The sequence below is a fragment of the Fistularia commersonii genome, chromosome 4, assembly GCF_037954325.1.
Source record: "Fistularia commersonii isolate RoL2024-O1a breed Wild chromosome 4, RoL_Fcom_v1.0, whole genome shotgun sequence".
Lineage (NCBI taxonomy): Eukaryota > Metazoa > Chordata > Actinopteri > Syngnathiformes > Fistulariidae > Fistularia > Fistularia commersonii.
Window position 1 is genome coordinate 13,285,456 of NC_141287.1, and position 25,207 is coordinate 13,310,662.

Here is a 25,207-nt window from a genome sequence, read left to right on the forward strand (position 1 = left end):
CGGCGAGTGACTGCAGAAATCCACCCGCCAGCAATGACATTCGGCATCGTAAGAGATGCTAATGATGGCTAGCGCAGGATGGAAAAAGCCGCAACAGTGTGCTGATGCTACTTCCTGTGTTCTCCAACCTCTTTTTCATTGGTTGTCTATGATACGGGCACACTCCCTTATTGGGTAGAACATGGTCGTTGACAGTCTAGCCACACCCATTGCCCCAAGTTGGAGAAGCTAACTCTCTCTAACTTACTATGACCACTGTTCATAACTAGCCATGCCAACTGCCCTATGCCTGTACATGTAGTGCCCAATTAGCCAGGACTACTTGGCCCAATGAGACACAACCACTGCTCCCAGTTAGCGACGACTACCGGCCCCAACTAGCCACACCCATCGGCCTCAACTAGAAACACCCACTGTCCCACACTAGCCATTATCACTGTTCTTAACTAGCCACACCAACTGTACCCAATGAGCCATGCCCCGTGTGCCCAAGTAGCCATGTCTAGTATCCGCAACCACACCCACTTACTGTCCCCAACTAACCATGTCTAACCACACCCAATGTGCCCAACTAGCCGCTCCCACTATCCCCAACTAACCATGCTAAGTGTGCCAAACTAGCCATATCCACAGTCCCAAATTAGGTAAGTAAGCACACCCATTGTTCCTAACAAGGCACATCCATTCTTCTGACTAGTGCTGACCTTTGCCATCTTTGCCCGACTGTGACTCCCTGGTAGTCTTGTTTTTCAGCAGTATGACTAAGTTAAACGCTTTTTGAATCCAGATATCCTTTCAAAAAAACTGGGCTTGGTCTCGTCCAATCAGAGGCCTCCCGTTGAAGTTGAGCCTGAACGCTGCTCCTGCAGAGCAAAAACCCTGAGTTCAGAGGCTCCTTCCTTTCGCCGACAGCCGCAATCAAAATGTTGCAGGAACGAGGAGAATTCAGGGCCCGGGTGGATAAACAGGGAGCTTTGAGGAAGACGAGGGAGGGGGGATGAAGATTAACTGCAGCGGAGGAAAGTTCTACTTCATCCGACCCCATTTTTTTTCTCCCCAGAAACAAAACAGATCAATTTCTCTTCCTCCTCCTCCTCCTGCAACTTCAAGAAAAATAGCGGAATGAAAGGGTGAAATCCTTCCTCTTGTCTCTCCGAAACTGGGAACAACATCCTCCCGCCGCCGTCTGAAATAAAACCTCCCAGAGATGAAAGAGAGATGAAAGGGGGTAAAAAAGTTGTCGTTGGATGTTTTGAGAAAAAAAAAGGCTCCCGACTCGTCGAGTCGACTTGAGTCGACTCTCCCGGCACCTCGTTTCTATAAAAAGGAAATTAGAATCATCGTAATCCGCCTTTTAAGAGGAAAGACAATGGCAGCGGTTCCAAAGGAGAAGAAAAGAGCTGGAGATGAGGTTTCACAAAGCACACAGCTTCGGATATGCACACACACACACACACACACACACACACACACACACACACACACACACACACACACACACACACACACACACACACACACACACGCACACATATATATTTAAATATATTTGAATATGTATTCATTCGTTCATTATCCATAACGCTTATTCTTGCCTTGTTGCCAGTCACAGGAATGCATTAAGACAGCATTCAACTATTCACCCATTCTCATTCACTTGTTGTTGTTTAGGGACATATAGCCATTCACCCTGTCATTCACTTGTCACGGAGACATATCAGCATTCACTCATTCATTCATATGTCATATAGACATAACTATTCACCCAGTCATTGATTCACATGTCATATAGAGACAATCATTCACTCATTCATTTGTATGTCATTTAGGGATATATAGCCATTCACCCTGTCACATCATATGGAGACATGCAATCATTCATTCATTCATTCACATGTCGTTTATTGACATGTAGCCATTTCTTTCTCTTTCAAAAGTCATAAAAAACATTCACTAATTCAGTCATGTCGTTGAGAAAAACAACCATTCAATCTTTCATCCAAACGTCAGGGACTATCAAAGGCGCTAATCATGCTAATGACGCTAACCATGCTAACAAGCACTAGCCAACTGTGGGGTTGTCACTTCCTTCCTTCTTATTCCTTGTTTCTGTCTCGTTTCTTTCATTCACATTGAAGTGTTTACATTCCTGACGTAGCATTAGCTTCACTTTGCTGTCCTTTTTTTCTATTAGCTTCCTCAGTTCACCGTAACACATCCCTGTCCTTGATTCTCCATTTCTTGTGTGCTTTCACTAAATGACATCTAAATAGCTTTTTTTTTCCCCTAATAAATCAAGCCACCCAGTCCCGATGTGAGGAGGTAGATCCTCGTTGAGAACGGACAACGTCCTCCATCTAGGGACATTCAAGACACCTGGTGTTCAGAGGAGAAGCGCTAGACTGAATCGTTGCATAAACACGTCCATTCTAATATAGTTATGAAATCCATTAAGATGGCTGACACACACACACACACGCACACGCACACACTAACACGCGCACACACGCACAGAAGATACAGTGGGCGTCCGCATGAATGACTCCATTTATTTTTATATCTCACGGTTCGCGCTCTCAGATAAAACATCTCATCTCACCGGGAGGGAAAACCTTTCATTACAGCGCCCGCGTGTGTGTGTGTGTGTGTGTGTGTGTGTGTGTGTGTGTATGAATGGTGTGGCACATTAATTTTCTTCTCTTCTGCGACAAGGAGACTACTGTGTGTTGTTTTTTTAATTTCATCTTTATTGAAAATCATTTTTAATATTCAGCTTTTGCTTCCATATACAAGATTTATATCTGAATTTTTTTAGAATGTTTTTACTTTTTTTTTTGTGTTTATTTTTGGGTAAAATTGTGGTTTATTATCTGATCCTTTCTAGCTGTTGTTATAATCTAAAAATGTTATAATATTAAAATATTTTAAAATATTTAAAAAAGTTAAGATATTCAGATATTCATGTTGTTTACTATTTGTTGTTTATTATTATCTTTTTTATAATTTCTGGATAAATTCCAAAAAATGGGAATTAAATTCTATTTTTTTAATTTTTAGTCTTTTAATTAGTCAATGATTCCGTCACGAGTTAACACACTTTCTGTATATTTCTGTGAATTATTGTTTATTTTGTTTATCAATCAATTCTCTCTCTCTCTCCTCTCTCTCTATCTCTCTCTCTCTCTCCGTGTGTGTGTGTGTGTGTGTGTGTGGGTGTGTGTGTGTGCGGGCGAGTGTGCGTGTCTGGAATGAAAGCCTTCCAAGGGCTGCATTCAGATGTAGGCTTTTTGTTTGTTTGTATTTCTGGAATCAGTTTATAAGCAAAAACACTCAAAGGTGGAATTTGCCTCCGTTGCCATGGTTACTTTCTTTTCTTCATATATTTACTTATTCACTTTTTCTCGTTCTGAGTCCTGACGGCCAAAGGGACAAGATGGTACTGCCTTTTTTGAAAACAAAACAAACGAAAAAAAAAGCTAATTCTTAAGGAAAAATCTCAGCAATTTTCAAACAATTATTTCTTGATTTTCATCCAAATATTAATGAAATTTTGATCCTTTTTTCTCTTTTTCCTGCAAATTTCTATAAATGTTTTGCTTTTTAAAACAAAAAAACAAGAAAACCTTTTTCCCCTCTTGCTGATTTCTACTCTATTTACTACTAAAGTTTTTAATGGAAAACAGTGATGATTCCTTTGGAAATAATGAGAAAAAAATTATAAAAAAATAAAAAGTCAACAAAACTGGTCAAATAATGTAAAAAGAAATGAAACACTGTCGAGAAAGAACTTAAATAAATTAATGAAGTAAACATGAATGAATGATAAAACAAATGGGAAAACGTCATCTAAAGTGGAAGTGTGTGAGTGTATGTGTTTGTGTGTGTGGTCCAGAAAGAACAAAAAAAAAGGATCCAGAGATTAGTGAGGACCGAAAGGAGGTTCTGCGTAGGGACGACCACTCTGGAGCTTCTGGAGGTTTCCAGGGCTCCAGGCAGGAGGTCTCAGGTGGTCTGCATGGTGGCGGCGGCAGCGGCGGCAGTAGCTCACCTTTCTTTCTGTTGAAGGCTCGGTTCATGGCTCGGTTTCAGGCTGAGCTCCTCCTGGGCGTCTGCAGGTGGTCCACCTGAGGAGCAGGAGGGGAGGGGTCAGAGCCAATCACAACTCACACGGACGCAGGAGGCGGGGCTTAACCCAGATTGGGCGCCTATCAATCACAGGCCCGCGTGTATGATTGACAGGTTAAGCCCCGCTACCACTGTGTTTGGCTCCGCCCCCTCAGTGCAGGCTGAGCAGCAGATGCAGTGTCCACTCCTGAAGACTGGGTGGAACTGGAAGCCGTTTCAACCAGGATTGGAACCTGGGTGGAGCCTGAGAGGAACCAGGGTGGAACCCGAGTGAATCCTGGGTGGATCCATGCCAGGCCTCTGGTGGAACCCAGGTTCTGCTCGGGTTCCACCAGGGGCCTGGCACTCCATAAAGGGACGGCGGAGAGGCCCGGAGAGGGCCTGGGCGGAACCAGGAACATTCCTGCTCAGCCGGGCCAACAAAATAATACCTCCCTGAAGGAGGGGGAGGGAAAGGAACGAGGAGAAGTTCACACACAAACACACACACACATCGGAGGAACGTCCGTGTGTGTGTGTGTGTGTGGGTTGAAGCCTCACTATTGGCGACGGAGACATGTTTAGTCTCCGGACGGGGAGATTTAATCTTGCAGGAGGAGTAAGAGGCATCTGAGGAGCTTTAAGGTGGGAACTCCAGACGAGGTGAACTCCGACCGTGAGGTGGGGAAAGAGAATGCACCGCGGGAATTGAAAAGAGGACGACTCTGCTTACAGGAGATAGAGATCAGAAATACATCATCTTCTCATTCATTCATTCATCATCTGGTCACTGTGGAGAGCTCATGTGGGCAAGGCGGTAACCATGGGAACACCTGAGGTGTGACCTCAAAAGGTCGCGGTGACTAAGCTAAACTAACAGGTTGACTTTTGAACAGCGGTTTTGAGCGACTCCGCCGCACAGTCGCACCTGGCGTTGGTGAGATGCGTTGCCACGGTTACCCGAAGTGAACCCACGCCCCATCGGGACAGGGGAGTCGTCAAATGGAAACCAAACTTAAAAAGAAACATAAGTGAATGGTGTACGGAAAGTGTGTGTATGTGTGTGTGTGTGTGTGTGCATACACGCAAACACACACAGGAGAGTTGAGTGACGTCCGCCTCCTCTAATGGCTGCTTGTCTGGTGATTTGACAGCGCCCTCCTGAGAGATCTGTCAATACCTCCGACACACACACACACACACACACACACACACACACACCCCTCTACCTGCTGTCATATTGCCATGTTTTGCAAGACAACGTGAAAACAGCAGGTTTGTTCAATTACAAGTGTGCGTGTGTGTGTGTGTGTGTGTGTGTGTGTGTGTGTGTGTGTGAACGGGGTGACATTTGATTTCTTCTCCTGCTGTTTAGAAACTGTTTAATGTTTTTTATTGTCCTCCTACAAACTGAAATCCGCAATGAATAAATAAAAAAAATAAAGTTTTAACATTTTCCTTAATTTAAACACGTTCCCATACATCAACTCATATTGATATTTTCTTTAAATGGCAGATTACATATTATGAAAAATCTTTGTGAATGTCAAAAAATAAGATGAAATAAAAAATATCTAGAATAATAAATCATAAAATGAAATGGAATGGAAATAAATTCAACTGAAAAATGAAATTCAAAATAAAAAAAACAAAAAATTATCAAAATAAACAAAAACAAGAAGTTTAAAAATCAAATAAACATAAAATAGAAACTGAAAAAAAGCATTTGAAATCTAATTTAGAATGTTGAAAATTAAATTAAATTAAATTAAAATTGATAAAATGTTTGTCAAGTTAGTCACGTCAGTTGTTTAAAAAGTTAATTTCATAATTATAAAAGATCTAATTTTATTTGCATTTTTTAGTTAGAATTACATGGATATTGTCAAATAAATACACTAAAATATGTTGCAATACATTTTAAATAAATTATTATGATTTATTATTATTATCTCCCCCACCTGCCTACAGAACCCGCACTCAGGTGTTTCTCCCCGTTGGTACACGGAGTTCTGCCGGCAGGTTGCTGATACACCGTCACCACGGTGACCCCGCTGCCCATCCACGAGGACGAACGAGCTGCAGCGGGCGCCACGCTGCGTAAGAACGCCTTCGCCTCGGGAAAAGACAAAGGAAAATACGAACTTCGACCTCCGGGCTGACCAGAGGGAGGGGAAGAGGCAGGGGAGGAGAGGAGACCACCAATGTATGAATGGCTCTAGGACAAAAATAAAGAACTGAATAAATAAATAAAATACTAAATAAATGGATATGTAAAAAGAAAGGTAAAGTAACAAATAAATTGATAGATGGATACTTCAATAAATAAATGAAATATTAAAAATGATTCCATGAATCAACAAATGCATTAGAAAAAAAAAAAATTCTTGAATAAACGAGTATCTGAAAAAAAACAAACAAATAAACTCAATAAATTAAATAAAAATGAATAATAAATCACTAACAAATAACAGGCAAATAAATGCAAAAATAAATATTGGAATCATATATTTACTAAATAAATAGATAAATGAATAAGAAAATAAGAAATTAGAGGAGAAAAAAAGAAAGAAATTATCCTTATATATCAGGGGAGCTAGAAAAATAATACTTTTACTTACAAAAGAATTAATTTGAGGGAAATGGAAAATAATCTTTTGTAAATTGCTGTGGGAAATTAAAATCAGAGAGGAATGAATTTAATGTCAAGAGGAAAACAAAGACAAAAAAACGATAAATACAAAAAAATAGACTTTTCCAGAAAAAAAAAAAAAAAAAATAGGAAAATAAAGAAAAAAAGTTACAGATTATTGTTACATATTTCTATTAGATCAGGAAGAGGATAGATAGATAGATAGATAGATAGATAGATAGATAGATAGATAGATAGATAGATAGATAGATAGATAGATAGACTAACAGCAACCCCTGCCGTGAACGACAGAAGAAGAGGAGAGCAGGAGGAGAAGAAAGGGAGGAAGAAGGAAAAGGAGAGAAACCTGCCAAATCAACAAGGATCCTTTGTTTTCCTCTGAGGCTCGGGATCAGGAATCTCTCTCTCTCTCTCTCTCTCTCTCTCTCTCTCTCTCTCTCTCTTTTTCTCTCTCTCTCTCTCTCTCTCTCTCTTTTCTCCCCTCCACCCCTCCTCCTCTCTGGGATAAATCCTATTGCGCCGGCGTCCCGATCCCAAAGTTTGGCCGACGAGAGACAAGAAGAAGACAAGCGCAGAAGAAGAAAAAGAAGAAGGGAAGAAGAAGAAGAAGGGAAGAAGTAGAGGAGGAGGACGAAGGAGATAAAGAAGTGGACTTGCCTTCAGAACTCGGGCCGGGTGAAGAAGAGGAGGAGGTGGAGAAGGAGGAGGAGGAGGAGGTTCCAGGGGATTTAATGGTTTTCAGCTGCCGGCCAGATGTTGGTGCGTGGAAGGAAGGAGGGAGGGAGGGAGGGAGGGAAGGAATGATGGAGTGAGTTTTCTTTCTTTCTTTCTTTCTTTCTTTCTTTCTAGCCGCGATGAGAAGCTCCAACATTCGGGAAGGGGGGCGGAGAAAAAGAAAAAGGAAGAGAAAAGAAAAAGGAGGAGGACCTTCCTCCTCCCATCTTCTGCACTTTGAGACGAAAACAGGAGAGAACAGGAAAAAAGAGGGAGGAGAGAAAGAAGGAGGTAGAGAGGGAGGCCCTCCTCTTTGGTTTTGGTTCTTTAATTGATTTTGGACTTGCTCTCTGTGACATGTAAACACAGAACGCCATGAAAATCTGATCAAATTAAATAAAATAAAATCTTAAGTCCAAAAGAAAATCTTCAAAATGTCATCTTTAAGATAAGCTTATGAACAATGAACAATGAACAACCGATGACCTAAACAATAATGATTAAATAAACAACAACAACAACAACAACAACAACAACACCAATAATAATAATGATAATAAAAATTATAACAATTGATGTAATCATTCATGTATTTATTTGAAAATGATCTTAAGATGAGCAAAATAAATGAAAAACATGATTTTCTAACCACAATAAAATTGCATTCATATTTTTAGAAAAAAAAACTGGAAAGTCAGAAAATGATTTTATTGAAATAATAAGAAATAGAATAAGAGAATAAAATATACATTTTAAAAATCATATAATAATAACAAAATGTTACAAAAAATCAAATTCAATTTTTTTTTCCAAAGGAAAAGAAATTAAGATTAAATAACAAGCTCCTAGAAATTATTATAATTAAATATTTCTGTAAGCATCACTTACTGAGGATAAACTCACCGAAACATTCGATAAATTAAATCAAAGTAAAATAATAAATAAAATAATGTAATTGTTTACATATTTATTCTTAAAGTAGTAAAAAATGGAATATAATCTACCGGCATCAGGAGGATGATAAAATAATAAAATAAGAAATGAATAAAAATAAATAAAACATCTCAGAGACGCACCGCTGCATTCCAGAGCTGACATGTAAACACAGCACGCCGGGAGGGTGGGAGCGTGACCTTTCTGTGTGTGTATGTGTGTGTGTGCGTGCGTGTGCGTGGGATTGTATAACCCCGACAGCTTGACACCAGTCGGCAGTTGCGGTTTCCAGCCGAACGTGGCGAAGAGCGATGACGTCAACGACCTCAACGGCCGATTCGGACGCATCTTTCCTACAAGACGTCAAGGGAAGACGAATAAAAATACAAAACTACAAAAGCCACAAAACTAAAGAAACTTCAAAAGCCACAAAAACTACAAAAACTTCAAAAGTCACAAAAACAACATAAGCAAAAAAAACTACAAAAGCTTCAAATACAAAAGCTTAAAACGCTGCAAAAAATACAGAACTATGAAAGCTAGAGAAACTACAACACTACAAAAACTACGAAAGAAAAAAAATACACAAGCTACAAAAAGGGACAAAACTACAAAAGCTAAAAACTACAAAATTACAAAAACTACAAGAGCTTAAAAATTACAAAAACTGAAAAAACTACAATAACAATGACAAAAACTAATTATTTTACAAAAAATCTGCAAGAGCCACAATATTACAGAAACTACAACGGCTGTAAATATGCAGAAGCTAAAAAAAACTAAACACCATTAACAATAGAAATGACAAATGCTATAAAAATGTAGAAAACAACAAGTTAGAAAAACTAAAAAAAAAGCTATCATAACCGCAAAGCTACAAAAAGCTAGAAAAAGTATTAAAATACATAGTCTAAAAATATGATAAATCTACGAGAGCTACAAAAGCCATAAAAAACTACAAAAGTTACTAAATTTTCTAAGGATTAAATGTTGTCTCCATGTCCCTGTGTGCGTTTTAAAGGTTGAATTGCTGACACCAGATCGTGCCAGATTGTGTTTATATATTTACAAAGTTTGTCCGTCTCTCCCTCTCCACCCTCCATCCCTCTCTCCGTCGGAGGGGAATGAAAAGTCCAAAGGTTGTTAAAGGTCAGACACACCTCCGCAGCCAAAGGTCGGCCCGGTTGCCACGACGACAGGGAAGCGGCGGAGTTCGTATCCGCGGCGATAAAGAAGGTCGGGGTGGAATTCGAAAGGACGACGGGAAGAAAAGGGTGACAGCTGATCTTTATCAAAACAACAACAATAATAATAAAAAGTAAGTATATAATAATATAATAAAGGTGTTGCACGGTGTAATTTTACATAGAATTTAGTTGTCAATGATCAATAAATTGCCTGAATTTCAGACGGAATCAATCACCGATTAAATTAACAATTTACGAATCATTCATTTATCTAAAAAAAAAAAAAATTACACATTAAGTTTCAAAATAAACAACAATAACAACAACAAAAGTGGTTGGCTGAGGGGATCCTCTGACCTCTGACCCCTGACCCTCTTTTTTCCATCATTCCAACCATTTTACTCCTTATCCTTTTCCTTTTTCAGCAGACTCTTTTCTCTCTCTCACCCCACCTCTCTCACCCTTTCTCTCACTCTAACGCCCACTCTCTCCCCTTGCACTCTTTCGCCCCATCCCTGTCTCACTCTTTCTTTGCCCCCTCTTCCTGTTTTTCTCTCTCACTCTCTCAAACCCTGTCTCTCCTTTTCACTCTCCCTCACTCACTCTTTCCCTCTTCTTTACCCTCCCTTTCAACCTCTCTTTCCTCTTTCTCTCTCTCTCATTTTCACTTTTTCACCCCATCTCTCTTCCTCCCCCTTTCCTTTTCCTTGTCACTCTTTCGCCTCTCTGTCTCTCCGCTCTCCCTTTCAGTCTTTCACTCCTCTTTCCTCTTTCTCTAGCTCACCCACCTCTCATTCACCCTTTCACACAATTCCTCTCTCTCTGGTTTTCACTCTTTCACCTCTCTCTCCCCTCTTTCTCTCACTCACCCTTCCTCTTTCTGAACACCCCCTCTCCATTTCCCTCTTTCAACCCCTCTCATTTTCACTGCGTCCTCAGATATTATGGGATGTGTCTGTGTTTTCACAGGCGGTTCGACCTTCACGTTCCGCCCGACGGAGCGATTTCCACCTTTTTTTTATTTTTCCTCTCTCTCTCTCCTCCTCCTCCTCTTCATTCCATGTTTGCATCTTGCACAGGCAGGTGTGGCGGCCAGGGTCGTTCCGGGAAGCTCCGCCCCCTCCGACCGCGGGAAAAGAAAAAGCCCAGAAAGGCCTCTTGTTTTCCCCCCGGAGAGCAGAAAGAAAACTTTTTTGCCCCTCCTCTTCTTCGTTCCCTTGCTCCCGTGCCGGTTTCGCGGGAAGCGCTGACTCGGACGAAGGGTGCGGGGCCAGACGGATGCAGGGCGCCCACTTGTCATGGGGCCAAATCCTCAGAAGATGAGGTTTAATGAAACACATTTTTCTTTGTTTTTGCTGGAAATGAATCAGGCGGTGATAAATAAGGAGAGGATCAGGTCAGGGACTTTAAGGCGGGTTTTTAAAAAGAAAAACTGATATAAATATATATATGTATAAAATTAAATTGATATATCAAATGAGATATTATTCTATCAGATTATTTATTACCTAGTTATTACTCCACGATTGAAAACAGCATCTTTTATCCGGAAAAAAGGTACCTTGAACTGAGGGTTTCAGATTGAATGCCTTCATTTGCAGCGCTCGTGCGTGTGTGTGTGTGTGGCCTCGCTAAGTCCGGCTGCGTGTGACACACAGTTTTTGATGATGCAAATAGTTAAAGTAAAAAACAGCAGTGTGAAGGTGTGTGTGTGTGTGATTAATCGTTTCAAAGAAAAGACACAAGGGAAACTAATTAACAGTTCAATTAACAAGCTTCTCACCCAATAACAGCCGGGATAGGCTCCGCCCACAGCCCTAAATTAACCCTAAAATAACAATCACAATAATAATAATAAATAATAATAGTAATTGTACCAAGTATCGAAAAGGTCCAAGGTCAAATCTGTCTGCTCAGTCAGTTGCCATGAAGCATTCATTAAGGATGCTGATCCTTATGTTAATTAATTTTACACCTTGTTGTCAAGGCAACTCTTCCATCCATGGAGCGGAATGACCTTGAAAGTCCTTATATAATAAAAATATTTATATTTTCTTAATATAAAAAGAAAGTGAAATTTGGTGTAAATTAGATTGAAATCAGTTACATGGCAACAGCTGCTGCTCACCATTGAGTTCTGTTTATCTATTCATGTTTTTCCCGGGGTTGATTTCTCTTCTTGATTAATTTAATTGAAAATATTACTGGTATGAAACACTTGTTTTGGTCTCTTTGTGGTTAGACCCTCCCATGGTCGCTGTTTGACTGACTCTCTTTGACTTCAATTGAGTCATTTTGATGTTTTGTTGACTCTCCTTTATGTCAAACTAATTTGATTGACAGCTGTTTTGGAATTACCATATTTTCCGCACTATAAGGCGCACCGTATTATAAGGCACATAGAATAGAAACTGCTGTAGTGGCTGGTGTTTTGTTATGCATCCACTAAATGGTGGGAATGTCAACAAAAACAGTCAGATAAGTCAGTCAAACTTTATTAATAGAATACAAACCAACGTTCTGAGAACTGCGTTCATTCCTAAAACAAGTAAGTGCATTCACAAGACGGTATCGCACATACCGGTAGCTCTTACAAGTATGAAAACAATGAAGTTCACACTCCATTTGTCGCAGTTCAAAACGTTTCATAAAACGAAAACACCAAGAAGGACCGCCTCTAAATTCATTGATGTAAAGTTTGCTAGCTTGCGCTGTTGCCTTCATTCGAATAGTGACCGTGGTAACACTTCTACTTGCTGCTCTCTGTTCAACAACCCACGGTTCAAGTTTGTCCTCCAACTGTAGCCATCTTGGTTTGTTCCCTAAGAAACAAAGCGAGGTACATTTCTGAGTGGACGTCTCGTCATGTTTACTTCCCATCTGTTTGATCTTAAATTGACAACCAATACCTGTCTGATGTCCAGCTAAGACATTTCTCACCTTTGGGCAATTACAATTACCCTTTGATGCAAAGCGTCTTCTGAAGTTCAACATCTTTTGATGTTTAATAAACGTCTCAGTGATATGAAATCAACGTCTTCTTGACAATGAATCAACATTTTTCCGACGTTGAATGGCCTTTTGATGAATGAAATGAAAACATCTTCTTTTGATGTTTTATTGAGCTTTTTGATGTTTAATTGAAGTCCTGTTGATGTTTAATTGAGGTCCTTTTCATGTTTAATTGACTTAAGGTCAGCCTTATTCCTCTTTAGACATTGATGTCTGATTAGGAAAATCATTGCGTTTTTTTGTTGTTTTTAAATTGACGTCCTCTCCCATTTAATTTGCATGTTTGATCTTTAATTGCCATCTTTTTTGTTTTTAACGACTTCTTTTCATTGTTCCCCTCACGCCTTCTTCACCTTGATAAGGAATGACAAATGTGTTGCTGTGGTGTTTAGCGGAACAGTCGACACATTGGATTGAAGTCCTTTTGATGTGAATTAGCATCTTTGTGATGTTTCATTGAGGTCTTTTGACTTTTTAATTGACTCTCTTTGATGTCATAGCGGTTTAGCATTTTGATGTCTGTTTTGGAAAAAAAGTCTTAAGGTTTTTGATGTCAGACTGACGTCTTTATAAAGTCTAATTGATGTCGGCCTGACATAATTTTGATGTCATCTCCTATGATGTCAAGTGCATCTATGAATGCTTAATCTCTGCAATGTCCCCTTGACATTAAATCAACATTTTTCAGACGTCGAAACCCTTACTGACGTCTTCTATCAACGTTCCTCTGATGTCAAACGTCATCTTTTTGATGTTTAATTCCTCCCATGAAACGGACGTCGAACCGAACGCCATTTTTTTCCCCTCCTACGTAATCCCGAAGTCCATATTTGGACGCAGTGGGGTAAGCCTTCCTCCGCCATGTGTTATAACAAAGTTATTGTGCAGTGTATTTTTCTTGGGACTGGCATCCAGGAGGAAACCAGCCGGGGTCGACCTCCGGCTCCGCCTCTAAAAATAGTCCCAGCTCAAGTTGAAAGGGAGGAAACTCGTAGTATTTATATCCGTCTGCGGGGGCGGGGGGCGGGGTCGATCGGGGAACGCCATGGTGTCGGCGGGTATCAGGCGAGCAGAATACGGATGCACGGCTGCCATTTATCTCCCCATGATTCGTGTCTTTCTGATGCTCGGCTGAAATATGTCGGATCTTCAGTGTATTCTGGGCTCGGTCCGTTTGAAGTTTAATCAATGGCTTGGTGTTAAATTGAAGCCTTTTTGATATTTCATCAAGGTCGTTTAGGTGTACATCGACGTCTTGCCGTTCGATAGATGTCTTTCTGATGTTAAATTAAAGTCTTTCTGATGTTAAAGTCTCTTGAGATGTAAATTAAATGCCATAATGCTAAATTGATGTCCTTTGATGTTAAATGTAAGACTTGGTTTACTGCCATTGATGTTGGATTTGATGTCCTTTGATGTCAAATCAAAGTCTCTTAGACGTCAAATCAATGCATTGATGTTACACTGATGTCCTTTGACTTAAATCAGTCTTTTACATGTCAATCAATATGCGATGTTGAATTTACTGTTGTTTGATGTTTAATCAAAGTTCTTTTTATGTCAAATTAATGTGCTAATGTTAATTTGATATATTTTTGATGAGTCTTTTAAATTTAAAAATCAATGCTGTGATGTTAAATTGATGTCTTGTGATGTTAAAATACAGTCTTTGAGAAATAATAGCAGTTAGGATGTTGAATTTGATGTCTCTGTGATGTTGAATTGACGTCTATCAGAGTTCACCTAGATGTTTGGACGTTAATGCTGTGATGTTAAACTGATCTTTTTGATGTTAGACTAAGGTCTGTCTTATGCTAAATCTAAAGTTAAAATCTCATTATGTTAAATCAGTGTATTGTTGTTGTTCTAAATACTTCCTGTCATCAGTCCCGGGTCCCTCGTTTCCAAATAAAAATTAAAATATTTTTCACAAAAAGTGACGTTGTTTGTTCTGAAAGTGAGGTTTCCTGACAGAAAACTGAAAATATTCTATGACATCAAAGAGACTTCAATAACGGGCCTCTAATTGGATTCTTTGTGATGTTTATCTGACAGCATACTTGTAATCATTTGACGACCATGACACAAATTTTTTCTGTTCCTTTTCCTTTTCTATTTCTCTGCCAAACCACCCAAGATCTGGATTCAACACCTCCTTTTAATGTCCATACATTTGTTATTATCTCCTCTTTTGATTTCAACTCCTCCTTCTCTGATATAAATTGCTCCTCTTTTGACGTCAACTCTTCCTCCTTTGATTTTAACTGCTCTATAGATGTCTCCTCCCAATGTGTTGATTTAAATTCACACTCTTGATCTGAACTCCTCCTCCTATGATAATAGCTCCTGTTTGATGTCAACACTTGCTCTTCTGACATCAATACCTCTTGATTTCAACTCCTCCTTTGATATAAATTGCTTCTCTTTTGATGTCAACGCTTCGTCCTTAGATTTTAACTCCTCTATAGATGTCTCCTCCCCTGTGTTGATTTAAATTCACACTCTTTTGATGTGAACTCCTCCTCCTCTGATGTTAACTCCTCTTTTGATGTCAACACCAGCTCTTTTGACATCATTACCTCTTTTGATTTCAACTACTCCATCGATGTTAATTGTTCCCCTTCTGTTGTCAACACCTATTGTTGTCAACTCCATACTTTTTAGATCTTAACTCCTCTTTTGATTTTTGGCAACTTGTTCTAAAGTCGACAGCTCCTCTTTAGATGTAAACTCATACTCTTTAGATCTTAACTCTTTAAATGTCAACATTTGCTCTTTTGACATCAAGTCCTGTTTTAAAATCAACTGCTCCCAGTTCGATGTCAACTCCTCGTTTGATGACAACCCCCCTATCCCCCCGTGAGCTGGGTACTCCAGGTACTACGAGCAGACGGCGTTAGCAGCGTGCCCCTGCTAGGCGGTAAATTGGTACGGTCTGGTGGCAGTTGTCATGGCAACCATGATCGCAGCACATAAAGTCTAGCAATAAGGAGACGCCGGGTTCCAAAGCCTTGTCTCTTTAGGTTTGTGTTCGCCTAAAGACGGGGCGGGGAATCTGCATTTCCCCGTTGTACGATAATAACAGGATAACGGCATGTTCTTAGACACCGCGACCGGTCCTGGTTGACCCTTCAACTCTGCACTCCACCACCTCAATCATTCTGAAAACATGTTCGCCCAATGCCCAAGTTTAACGGTTCGAGTCCAACACGTTTTGTTTCATCTGTTTTGTCGCCATGATGCCCATTTGCTGTCGCTTTCGGTCTAATGTCATCGTTTCATAAACTGAAGAAAAAAAAAAAGATCCAAACGGGTGAAAAGATATTAAAGATATGATTTTTTTGGAATTCCCTTAATTACACGCTTAAAACGGGAGAATACACAAAATGGCTACAATTGAATTGACCAATCAATCAATCAATCAATTAAGAAGTTGTGATGGGTTGGTGTGACCATCAGGACTTGGTGACTCAGGGTTTGTTCTGATTGATGACTTCAACCAATGAAACATTTAGGTGCAGTCGGGACGCTGTGTTTTCCGTCATCGCCGCGGAAACGAGCTCTTTGTGTCGACTCCATTATTGTGACGATAAAGTAAGCCCGTCTTATCGGCGGGCCTCCGCAGGACCAGCTCCACACCCCAGAGTCTTTTTTTTTTGCAAAGCGGTTTTGGACGAGGTGTTTACGGCCCCAATCCACCGCAGTAATTTTGGCCTTATCTACAGCCATGCTACTGCACAGAAACGCCTCCCCCCGGCGCTGGCGGTGAACTTATTTACACGCATTTCACCGCCGATCGGCCACGACTTCAGCACTTCCTCCTCCTACTCCTCCTCTTCCTCTTCCTCCTCTTCCCACGGAAACACATGCAGACGAGCGATAAACCCTCTCAGAGTAGAAGAACCAGGTTCACACGTCATATAGAAACATGCAAGCATTCACCCTCTCATTCACATGTCATAAATCCATTAAACCAACCATTCACCCGCTCATTCAAATGTCATAGAGACATAAAGCCATTAACCATCTCATTCAATTGCAGTTTAGATACATATAACTTTTGCCCCTGCCGCTGACGCGTCAGATAGACATACAACCATTCACCCTCTCTTTCAAATGTCATTTAGAGACGTACAACTTTCACCCTCTTATTCAAATGCTGTAGATACATAGAATATTCACCCTCTCATTCACACGTCATAAAGAGACATACAACTTTTGCCCAGCACTGACATATCATAGACATACAACCATTCATCCTCTCAAATGTCATATGGAGATGTAAAACCATTCACCCTCTCATTCAATTGCTATACATAGGCATACAACTTTTGCCCCTGTCATTGACACATCCAGTAGATAAACGATTCACCCTCTCATTCAATTGCCATACATAGGCATACAACTTTGGCCCCTGAGACGTCACATAGACATACATACATTCACCGTTTCATTTCCCCGTCATATAGATGTATCATGCTAACCACTGTGCCACCCAACATTCCAACAACAACTCGTTTGGTTTTGCGGACATCTCTGGAAAATTACTAGTTGTTCCCGGTCCCCGAGGCATTCACAGCCCCCCAAAAAATCCTGGCACTTCCTCACAGGAGCAGAAGGAGGGGAAGAAGATGAAGAGCGAGGCGTCTTACTGTGAGCGCGGGTGGTGGCAGATCGGGTTTGCTGTCCGAGCCTTGATCGTCCGGCGGCCGACGGCACCTCAATGCATCGTCTGCAGGGGGAAAGCAGAGAGGAGGATGTTCAGCAGAGATAAACCACAGGTGGGAGTTTGGTGGAAGACGACGTTTTGTCAATTCTCCGACATTTCTCAGCACCTCCAGTCGGTTCTTTTTAAACTTGCAGGCATAAAAATTCAGTCTTCCATTTAACCCCTTTATCCAAAAATTAATAAATACAATTTTTTTCCTTTTCAAAATTAAAGCCCTTCACAGCGCTTAAAGGAAATATCATGAAAATTGTAATTAGAGGAAAATGTGTGTGTGTGTTTTGCCATGAAGCAGGTGGTGAGTTGGAAAAAGGGGGGGATGTGCCACAATTTAAAATTTTAACTTAATAGTGTAACTTTTTTTATATTATGAAAAAATTTGATGGTTGTTTTGTTTTGTTTTGTTTTGAGATTCCTTGTCTATCTGAAGGCACTTTTATTTATTATTATACAGAGACATGATGAAATGTCTATTTTTTGTGCAACATGTGTCACACTTAAAATGGACATTTCATTTGTTCATCCATTTGTTCATTGGAATGTTTCTCCTGTCAATCATCCCAGAGACCTGAGCACATCAGCCAATCACAGCTCAGCCAGAGGGGAACGCTGCCTCTGTCCTATCTGGGTCAGGTGGGCCATTAGAGAACCTGTGTGTGTGTGTGTGTGTGTGTGTGTGGGTGGGTGTGCGTGTGCACGCAGTGGAGTCCCTGTGTACAGACGCTTCCTGTTTGTATTTGCACATGAGTGTGTTTTGGAGTAGATCATCTCTGTGCATGGTCGTGCGCGTGTGTGTTGTGTGTGTGTGTGTGTGTGTGAACAGATTTTTGGATTTGGAGACTGGTTTTCTAAACACCATGTTCTCAACCATCCACTTGTTATTCTAGACTTGATGCTTCAGACTCTATGTTTTCAACTTAATATTCTAGACCTGATGTTGTCATCATGATGTTTTGGTCTTTCTAGACTTTGTTGTTCTCGATTTGATATTCTCCACGTGGTGTTCTATAGACTATATAGACTTCAGTTTTCTAGACCCCAGGATCTTGACCCGATCAGCTTGTTCAATTGGATGTTCTCGACTAGATGTTTCTGGCTTTCTGGAGTTTATTCTTCTAGAAATTGATGCTATAAGCTTGATGTTTTAGATTTGATATCCTAAACTTTATAGACCATGGGTCTCAGACTCCTGGCATACAGGCCAATTGCGGTCCTCAGAACAATATTTTGTGGTCCCCGGCCTGAAATAAAATCAAGTCTTCTCAGAACTTACTTTTCTTCATGAATCTCAGGTTATTCATCATGTATTTTTTATAATTACCTGTTCTCCTTTACACTGAAACAAAGTAAACAATTGGACTAAGTTTAACTTCCAGGTAATTTCACTATGATTTTACTGGTCCAGCCCCTTTGGCATCAATTTAGGCCGGTTGTGGCCCCTGGACCAAAATGAGTTTGACACCCCTGTTATAGACTCTGTGTTCTCGACTTAATTCACTTGGTATTCTAGATTTAATGTTCTACAATTTACATTTTTGACTTGATAGTCTTCAATTTTCTAGACCCGATGTTCTAGATTTGATGCTCTTCAAACCGGTGGACTTGGTATACTAGACTTAATATTCCAAACTCGCTGTCTTCAACGTGACTTTGTATCATTTGATTTTCTAGACTTGATGCTCTACACATGACGCTCCTGACGTAATATAGTAGATCCTGACATTCCAGACTTAATGTTCTAGATGTGGTACTCAAGACTTGATGTTCTCGACCCCATGTTCTGGACTTTCTAGTCTTTGATTTTCTAGACTTGATGCCCTAGACACGACGCTTTGGACATGATATAGTAGATCCTGATATTCCACACTTGATGTTCTAGACCTGCTATTCTGGACTTCCTAAGCCCCATATGTTCCCACCAGGATGTTCTGGAGTGGACAACTTCCCCTGGAAGCGTCTGAGAGCGGATACTCTCGAGCCGATCAATCCCATGTTCTCCTGTCTGAGTTTTCCAGATGTAACCCATAGCGACGGGTGAGAAAGTGGTTGGGCGCCTGGGGCGTCTGCTAATCGAAGATCTACCTTCATTCCTGCCATCGTCCCGACCTCCTGATCCGGGGGAAAATTAAAAGTCAACAGGAGTGGATTTCAGAGGAAGCACGCGTGCACACACACACACACACACACACACACACACACCTCTCTTGATGAGAAGGCATGCGTGGGTTGGACCTTCAGATGTTTTTTGTTTGTATTCAAATGAATCAATAACATTTGGCTAGTAGCAGCGCTAGCGCTGCACGTGGTTTGTTTACTAAACGAACCAGAGACGGGGCCACGGCGGAACAGGAAGTAACCCAATGATGGTTGGTTTAACATCCTTTCTGTAGCGTAATTCATTCATTCAGCCATTCATCGATTGATTCCATCCATTAATTCATTAATTCATTAATTTATCCATCCATCCATTCTCTCCATCTATGCTGCAGTCAGGGTCCAGGGGATGAAGGAGCAAATATTGATCACACAGATGTCTGTGTGATCTACATGTTATTCACCAAACGCTGATCATGGGGGTGCAAATATTGATCAAGGAAAAGCCCACGATTGAGAATGAAATACCTGGATATTGATCATTGGAGGGCAAAATATTGATCATAAGAGATCATAATATTGATCATAACAGTGATCACAAACTGTACAAATATTGATCACAAAATTCTCGACTATTGATCCCAAAATTACCAAATGTAGCTCATGGGAGGACCAAATATTGATTACTGAAAAAACACTTTCGTACACAAACCGAATATTGATATTGATGATAATGTTTGAAAATTGATCATACAATATATCAGAGAAGGACCAAAAATTGAACCAAAAGTGACCAAATATTGACCGTCAAAGGACCGAATATTAAAAAGAAAATGCCACACAACTGATCACGGAAAAAACAACTATTGATCACAGAAAGACCAAAAACTGATCATACACGGATCATGTATTGATCTTGAAATGCCTGAGTACTGATCACGGAAGGACTTGCTATTGTTCATAAAATGACCAAAACGCATGGAGGACCACATATTGATCAAAGAAAAACATGGATAATCCGCAAACAAATACTGACTGGAAGTATTGATCATGGAAGATGCAACTGTTGATCATACAAGACCAACTCTTGATCATACAAGGGCCAAACATCACAGAAGAACCAAGTATTGACCACAAAATGCCTGACTATTGATTATGAAAGGACGAACTACTGATTAGGGAAAAACCAACTATTGATCATGTAAAGACTTTCTAGTGATTACGAAATTACCAAATGCTGATCAGAGGAGGACCAGATATAGATTGCAGAAAAAGCAACCACCAATCATGGAAATACCTAATATTGATCATGAAATGCCTGAGTATTGATCATACAGTAGACGGACCAATCACTGACGATGGAGCGGTGAAGTATTGACGACGATATTGGCCGCCTGCTCGGCAAAGGCTTTGAACGCCGGCGTAGACGCGACCGTGATAATGTTTTGTAGGTGAAGCCCTGCCCCCTTTCAGCCCCCTGCTCCCTCCCGGCATCTCAGCTCTTTTAATTATGGGTTTCGGGCGAGTGAATCCCCTTAATGAGGGGGAACCAGATTAATTAATTTGGAGGGACCCTCGGCTGCGTCCGTCCGCACGTGCTCCTCCAACGTGCCGCTGTTCGTTAGCGGGCTCCTTTAACGTGCCGTGAAATTAGCCTCAAACGTCTTGCCAAACAGCCCAGGAGCTTCAGATTCAAAGGACGGGGCACTTCAGATTTGAGTGACTGAATTCTCCAGAGAAACAGATGGTCACCAAATTAACATCAAGAAATAAGTTCAACATATTCAGATTTTTTTAAATTGTTTGATTTAACTAAAACTATTCATTCTAATTACTAAAAGAGCTACAGAAGGCTAGCATCCGCAGAAAAATGCAAAAAAAATAATCCCAAGACAGTTAATAAAATATGCAAATATAGAAATAAAACAACCAAAAAAAAAAAAAAAATGATGCCAAGTAATCTGCAAATCTGACAAAAGCAATTTTGAAACAATTTTGAAAAATTGAATATTTTGATGGCGTTATCAATAAATACAAATTAACAAAAGAAAAAGAAATCCTGGAAAATCATACACAAATTATGTCAAATATTTTCTCTAAAATGTAAAACTAATAAATAGAAATTAATTATTGAAATAAACAAAAGCTGAATAAATAAATAGATGAATGAATCAAAATAACCATGAGAAATTAACTTTTTTTTCCCCACTGAACTCTAAATTTCATAATAAAAGCTGGGCTCCTTCCAAACGTTCTGGTCCAGGATCCTGGATATGCTCCCAGCCCGACGCTACTTCCACTAATTGAACACTTTGATTTATTGACCGATTAAAACAAAAAAAAAACTAAAAATAAAAGGCGCTGAAGAGGAGGCATGAACACTTTTCAAAATAAAAGTCCCTATAAGATGATAAATCTTATAAATCAAGACTGTTCATTATTTTAAGATGTTTAAGTTACTGAAGAACACATTTTTACTGGCCAGCTGTCAATCAAAGGGTCAGCTGTCAATCAAAGTGCCAACCATTCACCCTCTCATTCACAATTTACGGTCCTCAATGAACCTGCTGTTGGAGAACCTGGAGAGAACCCAGGCAGGAGAAAATGGAACAGAGGGAAACCAGGCAGCCCTTCATTCATTCATTCATTCATTCATTCATCACATCGGCTTTAACCCGGATGGGTCACCTGTAAATCACAGACATCAGCCATCAGCAACAACCTGACAACCCGTGAGGAGAACCTCCGCTTCCCTTTTCTTCTTCTTCTTCTTCATCGCCCCTGAATCTCAATGTTATCGGGAGTCACGGGTCACGTGACTCGTCGCCCCCAGTGACGGTGGCGCAGCGGAACGGAAAGAGCAGCCGGAGAAAAAGATCTCCCAGGGTTTGATGACACCTTTGTCTCTTTGTCCTCCTGACATTTATGCCCGGCAGCTGATTAACTGCTGAAGTTTTAATCCGACTGGCTTTTCCAAATGTCCCTGAACCCATCGCTGGGCCAGAACAAAAACTGTTTAGTTCTAGAAACTCCTGAAGGCTACTGCCTTCAGGGGTCACCTCAGCCAATCATCTGTCTCCATCTAACCTTCTCCAAGCAATCTTCTTCGATCACGCCATCTAACTTCCCGTCCTCTTTCCCTCCATCCATAGACCTCCTCCAACCTAAGCATCGCTCCACCCAGATCTTGCGTCCATGTCCAAACTAGCTGTCTGACTTCCACCTCCAGAATGTTTACCGACTGATGGACTCGATCCTGAAGAGGAACCTACTTCTAATCCTCCAGTTTCTTCATCTCCGCCTCCTGAAGGCTCATTTTTCCTCTTGGGTTCCTCTAATCCGAACGCATGTATGCCGTCTTGCTGCAGCAAACAGTCACACCTCCACCTGTTTCGATGTTCCTCCATCTGCTCCCTGACTCACTGCACATCACAGTGTCGTCTGTAAATGTCATAATCAATGAGCACGAATTACTGCTAATATTTAAGAAAAGGTTTTTAGGAAATATGAGTAAAAATTGAATTAATGTAATAAAAATAATAATAATAATAAATAATACATTTGGAAAACAATTTCTGGCAAAAATTTAGAGAAAGTTGTTTGTCAACGGTTATTGATTATCGATTGTTAGCCAATCATCTAATTTTTTATTTTATTCAGTACGGTAAAGCTCATTTCCAACGCAGTGTCCGATTCCATTTTTCAGGATTTATTTATTAATTTGATCATTGTATTTCAATCTATTTTCATCTCATAGATTTTGAGATCAATATTTAAAATATGGATAATTCTAGGATTTTTTTGCTATTATTTCTGCTAATATTAATTTTTGTTTACTGTTATTTTCATTTTATCTTATTTCTTTGTTAAGAAAGTCCTGTTAAGTTTTTGGTCATATCTTTGTAACTTTTAAAGTCAGTTGTTCTAATAACCCAAATTCTGCCCACTTGGGCCACTAATCTTATGGATACTTTTCCCTTTATTGTAATTTTCATTTCACGTGTAGCCTATTTTTGATCATTTCTTGTCACTCAGCTTTTAAATAAATAAATAAATAAATTCTGCCGTCTCAAACCTCAGACGGACGAGTCTGACGGATCTGGCGCTTCTCGGCTTTTTATATAAGATGGGGGTGGGGGACAGAATAGGGAGAGATGGAGCATTGCGGCCATCCTCCATTTGTCTCGTGAATAATAAATAAAAAAAAAACAAAAGGAAAACAAACTCCGGCCTGACACTCCTCCATCAGATCTCTAGTGCCGCGGAAGAAAAGCGCCGCTTCCAGGCGCGACGCTTTCATCAATATTTCAGAGGCGACAACGCTCGGCGACAAAAGAGGCGGAGCGGCTCATTACGTGGAGGATGGAGGGGTGGAGGTGGGGGGTGGGATCACCCCGCCAGCGAGCTCACATCCTGCCAGGAGGCCGAGCACGCCACAATCGGTTCTAGTCGGAAGGCGGATGTCATTCCCGCTTCGTGACATCGACCTGATGCCGGATTGCGTTCACTAAGTAGCACCCATCACCAGAAAAAAAGAAAAAATGTGAAAAGCCCTTAAATATGCCAAAATCTTAAATGTTCCTTAAAATATGCAAAAACCGTAGATGTGCAAAACCTTGAATATGCAAAGATCTTTTCACATGCAATCTCTAAATATGCAAAGTCCATTGAATATGCAAAACCTTGGATTGGTAAAAAACCAATGAAAATAAACCCCAAATTTGCACTAAATGAGCCAAAATCCCTTAAATATCCCTTAAATATCCCTTAAACATGCAAACCCCCTTTAAGATGCAAAAACCCTTTCATGTGCAAAAAGGCTTAAATGTGCAAAAAGCCTTAAATTGGTTGTCTTGAAGATAGGAAAAGATAATACTTTATTGATCCCCAATGGGGAACTTCCAGATAGGAATTTCAGGATCCAGAATAAATACATACATACATACATACATACATACATACATACATACATACATACATACATACATACATACTAAAAATAAATAAATAAAAAATATTCCAAAACTAAATCATAAATAAAAAATTACGTGAAAAAAGAAAGAAAATTCAGGAATATCAATGATTTCTCCTGGCAAAAAAAACAACAACAATCCGGATGCAAAAAAAATCTGAAGTCAATAAAACATGAGAGGAATTCACTATATCTGACAAAGGACTATCAGCCTGGGGTGGAGGTGAAGGTGTAGATTGGAGATGGAGGTGAAGGTTGGGAGATGGAAGTGGAGGTTGGAGGCAGAGGTTTGGAGATGTAGATGAAGGCTGGAGATGGAGGTAAAGGTTGGAGACGGAGGTGGAGGTGAAGGTTGGAGTTGGAGATGGATTTGGAGTAGAAGGTGGAGGTTGAAGATGAAGGCTGGAGATGGAGGAAAAGGTTAGAGATGGAGGAATCAGTCACCAGAGGAAGCACTTAAACCATCTGTGTCCTTGAATGGCTGAATATCTCCTTCAGCGGGCCTGTGATTGACAGGCGACCCCGTGATTGACAGCTGACGGAACACGCGTGCACCTGGGCCCACATGCGCTGGAAAAAGGCAATTTCGTCGAAGGTCTCGACGCCCCGCTGGAGGCCAAAGCTGAGCACCCATTAGAAAAGGGCAGTAAAAGTACCTGGAGTAAAACATGACGCAGTACTGCTGCATGTGTTGTGTCTGCGGTGTGACTCGGCGGCGAGCCGACTCACAGCTAATGGCCGCAGCCGACAGCTTCCCACCAGGCGGGACGCCTCCCGTCACCCACTCACCGTACGGGGATGACAAGGTCAAA

At 40.5% G+C, this 25,207-nt stretch overlaps 1 protein-coding gene across 3 annotated transcripts in view; it reads right to left on the reverse strand.

Moving 5' to 3' along the window:
* The window catches only part of LOC147234754 (PTB domain-containing engulfment adapter protein 1), a 54,182-nt gene that overhangs the window by 16,504 nt on the left and 12,471 nt on the right, over positions 1–25,207 (reverse strand). For 2 of the 3 annotated variants that reach the window (XM_086145407.1, XM_086145405.1), the window contains exons 2-3: positions 17,256–17,335; positions 4,049–4,124 (exon numbers count right to left, since the gene is read on the reverse strand). In XM_086145407.1, coding sequence (XP_086001533.1) covers positions 4,049–4,076 — 28 coding nt within the window. In that variant the 5' untranslated portion in view covers positions 4,077–4,124; positions 17,256–17,335. Of the gene's footprint in view, positions 1–4,048; positions 4,125–7,414; positions 7,451–17,255; positions 17,336–25,207 lie in introns of those variants that run through there. The other variant, XM_086145406.1, reaches the window with a different exon arrangement.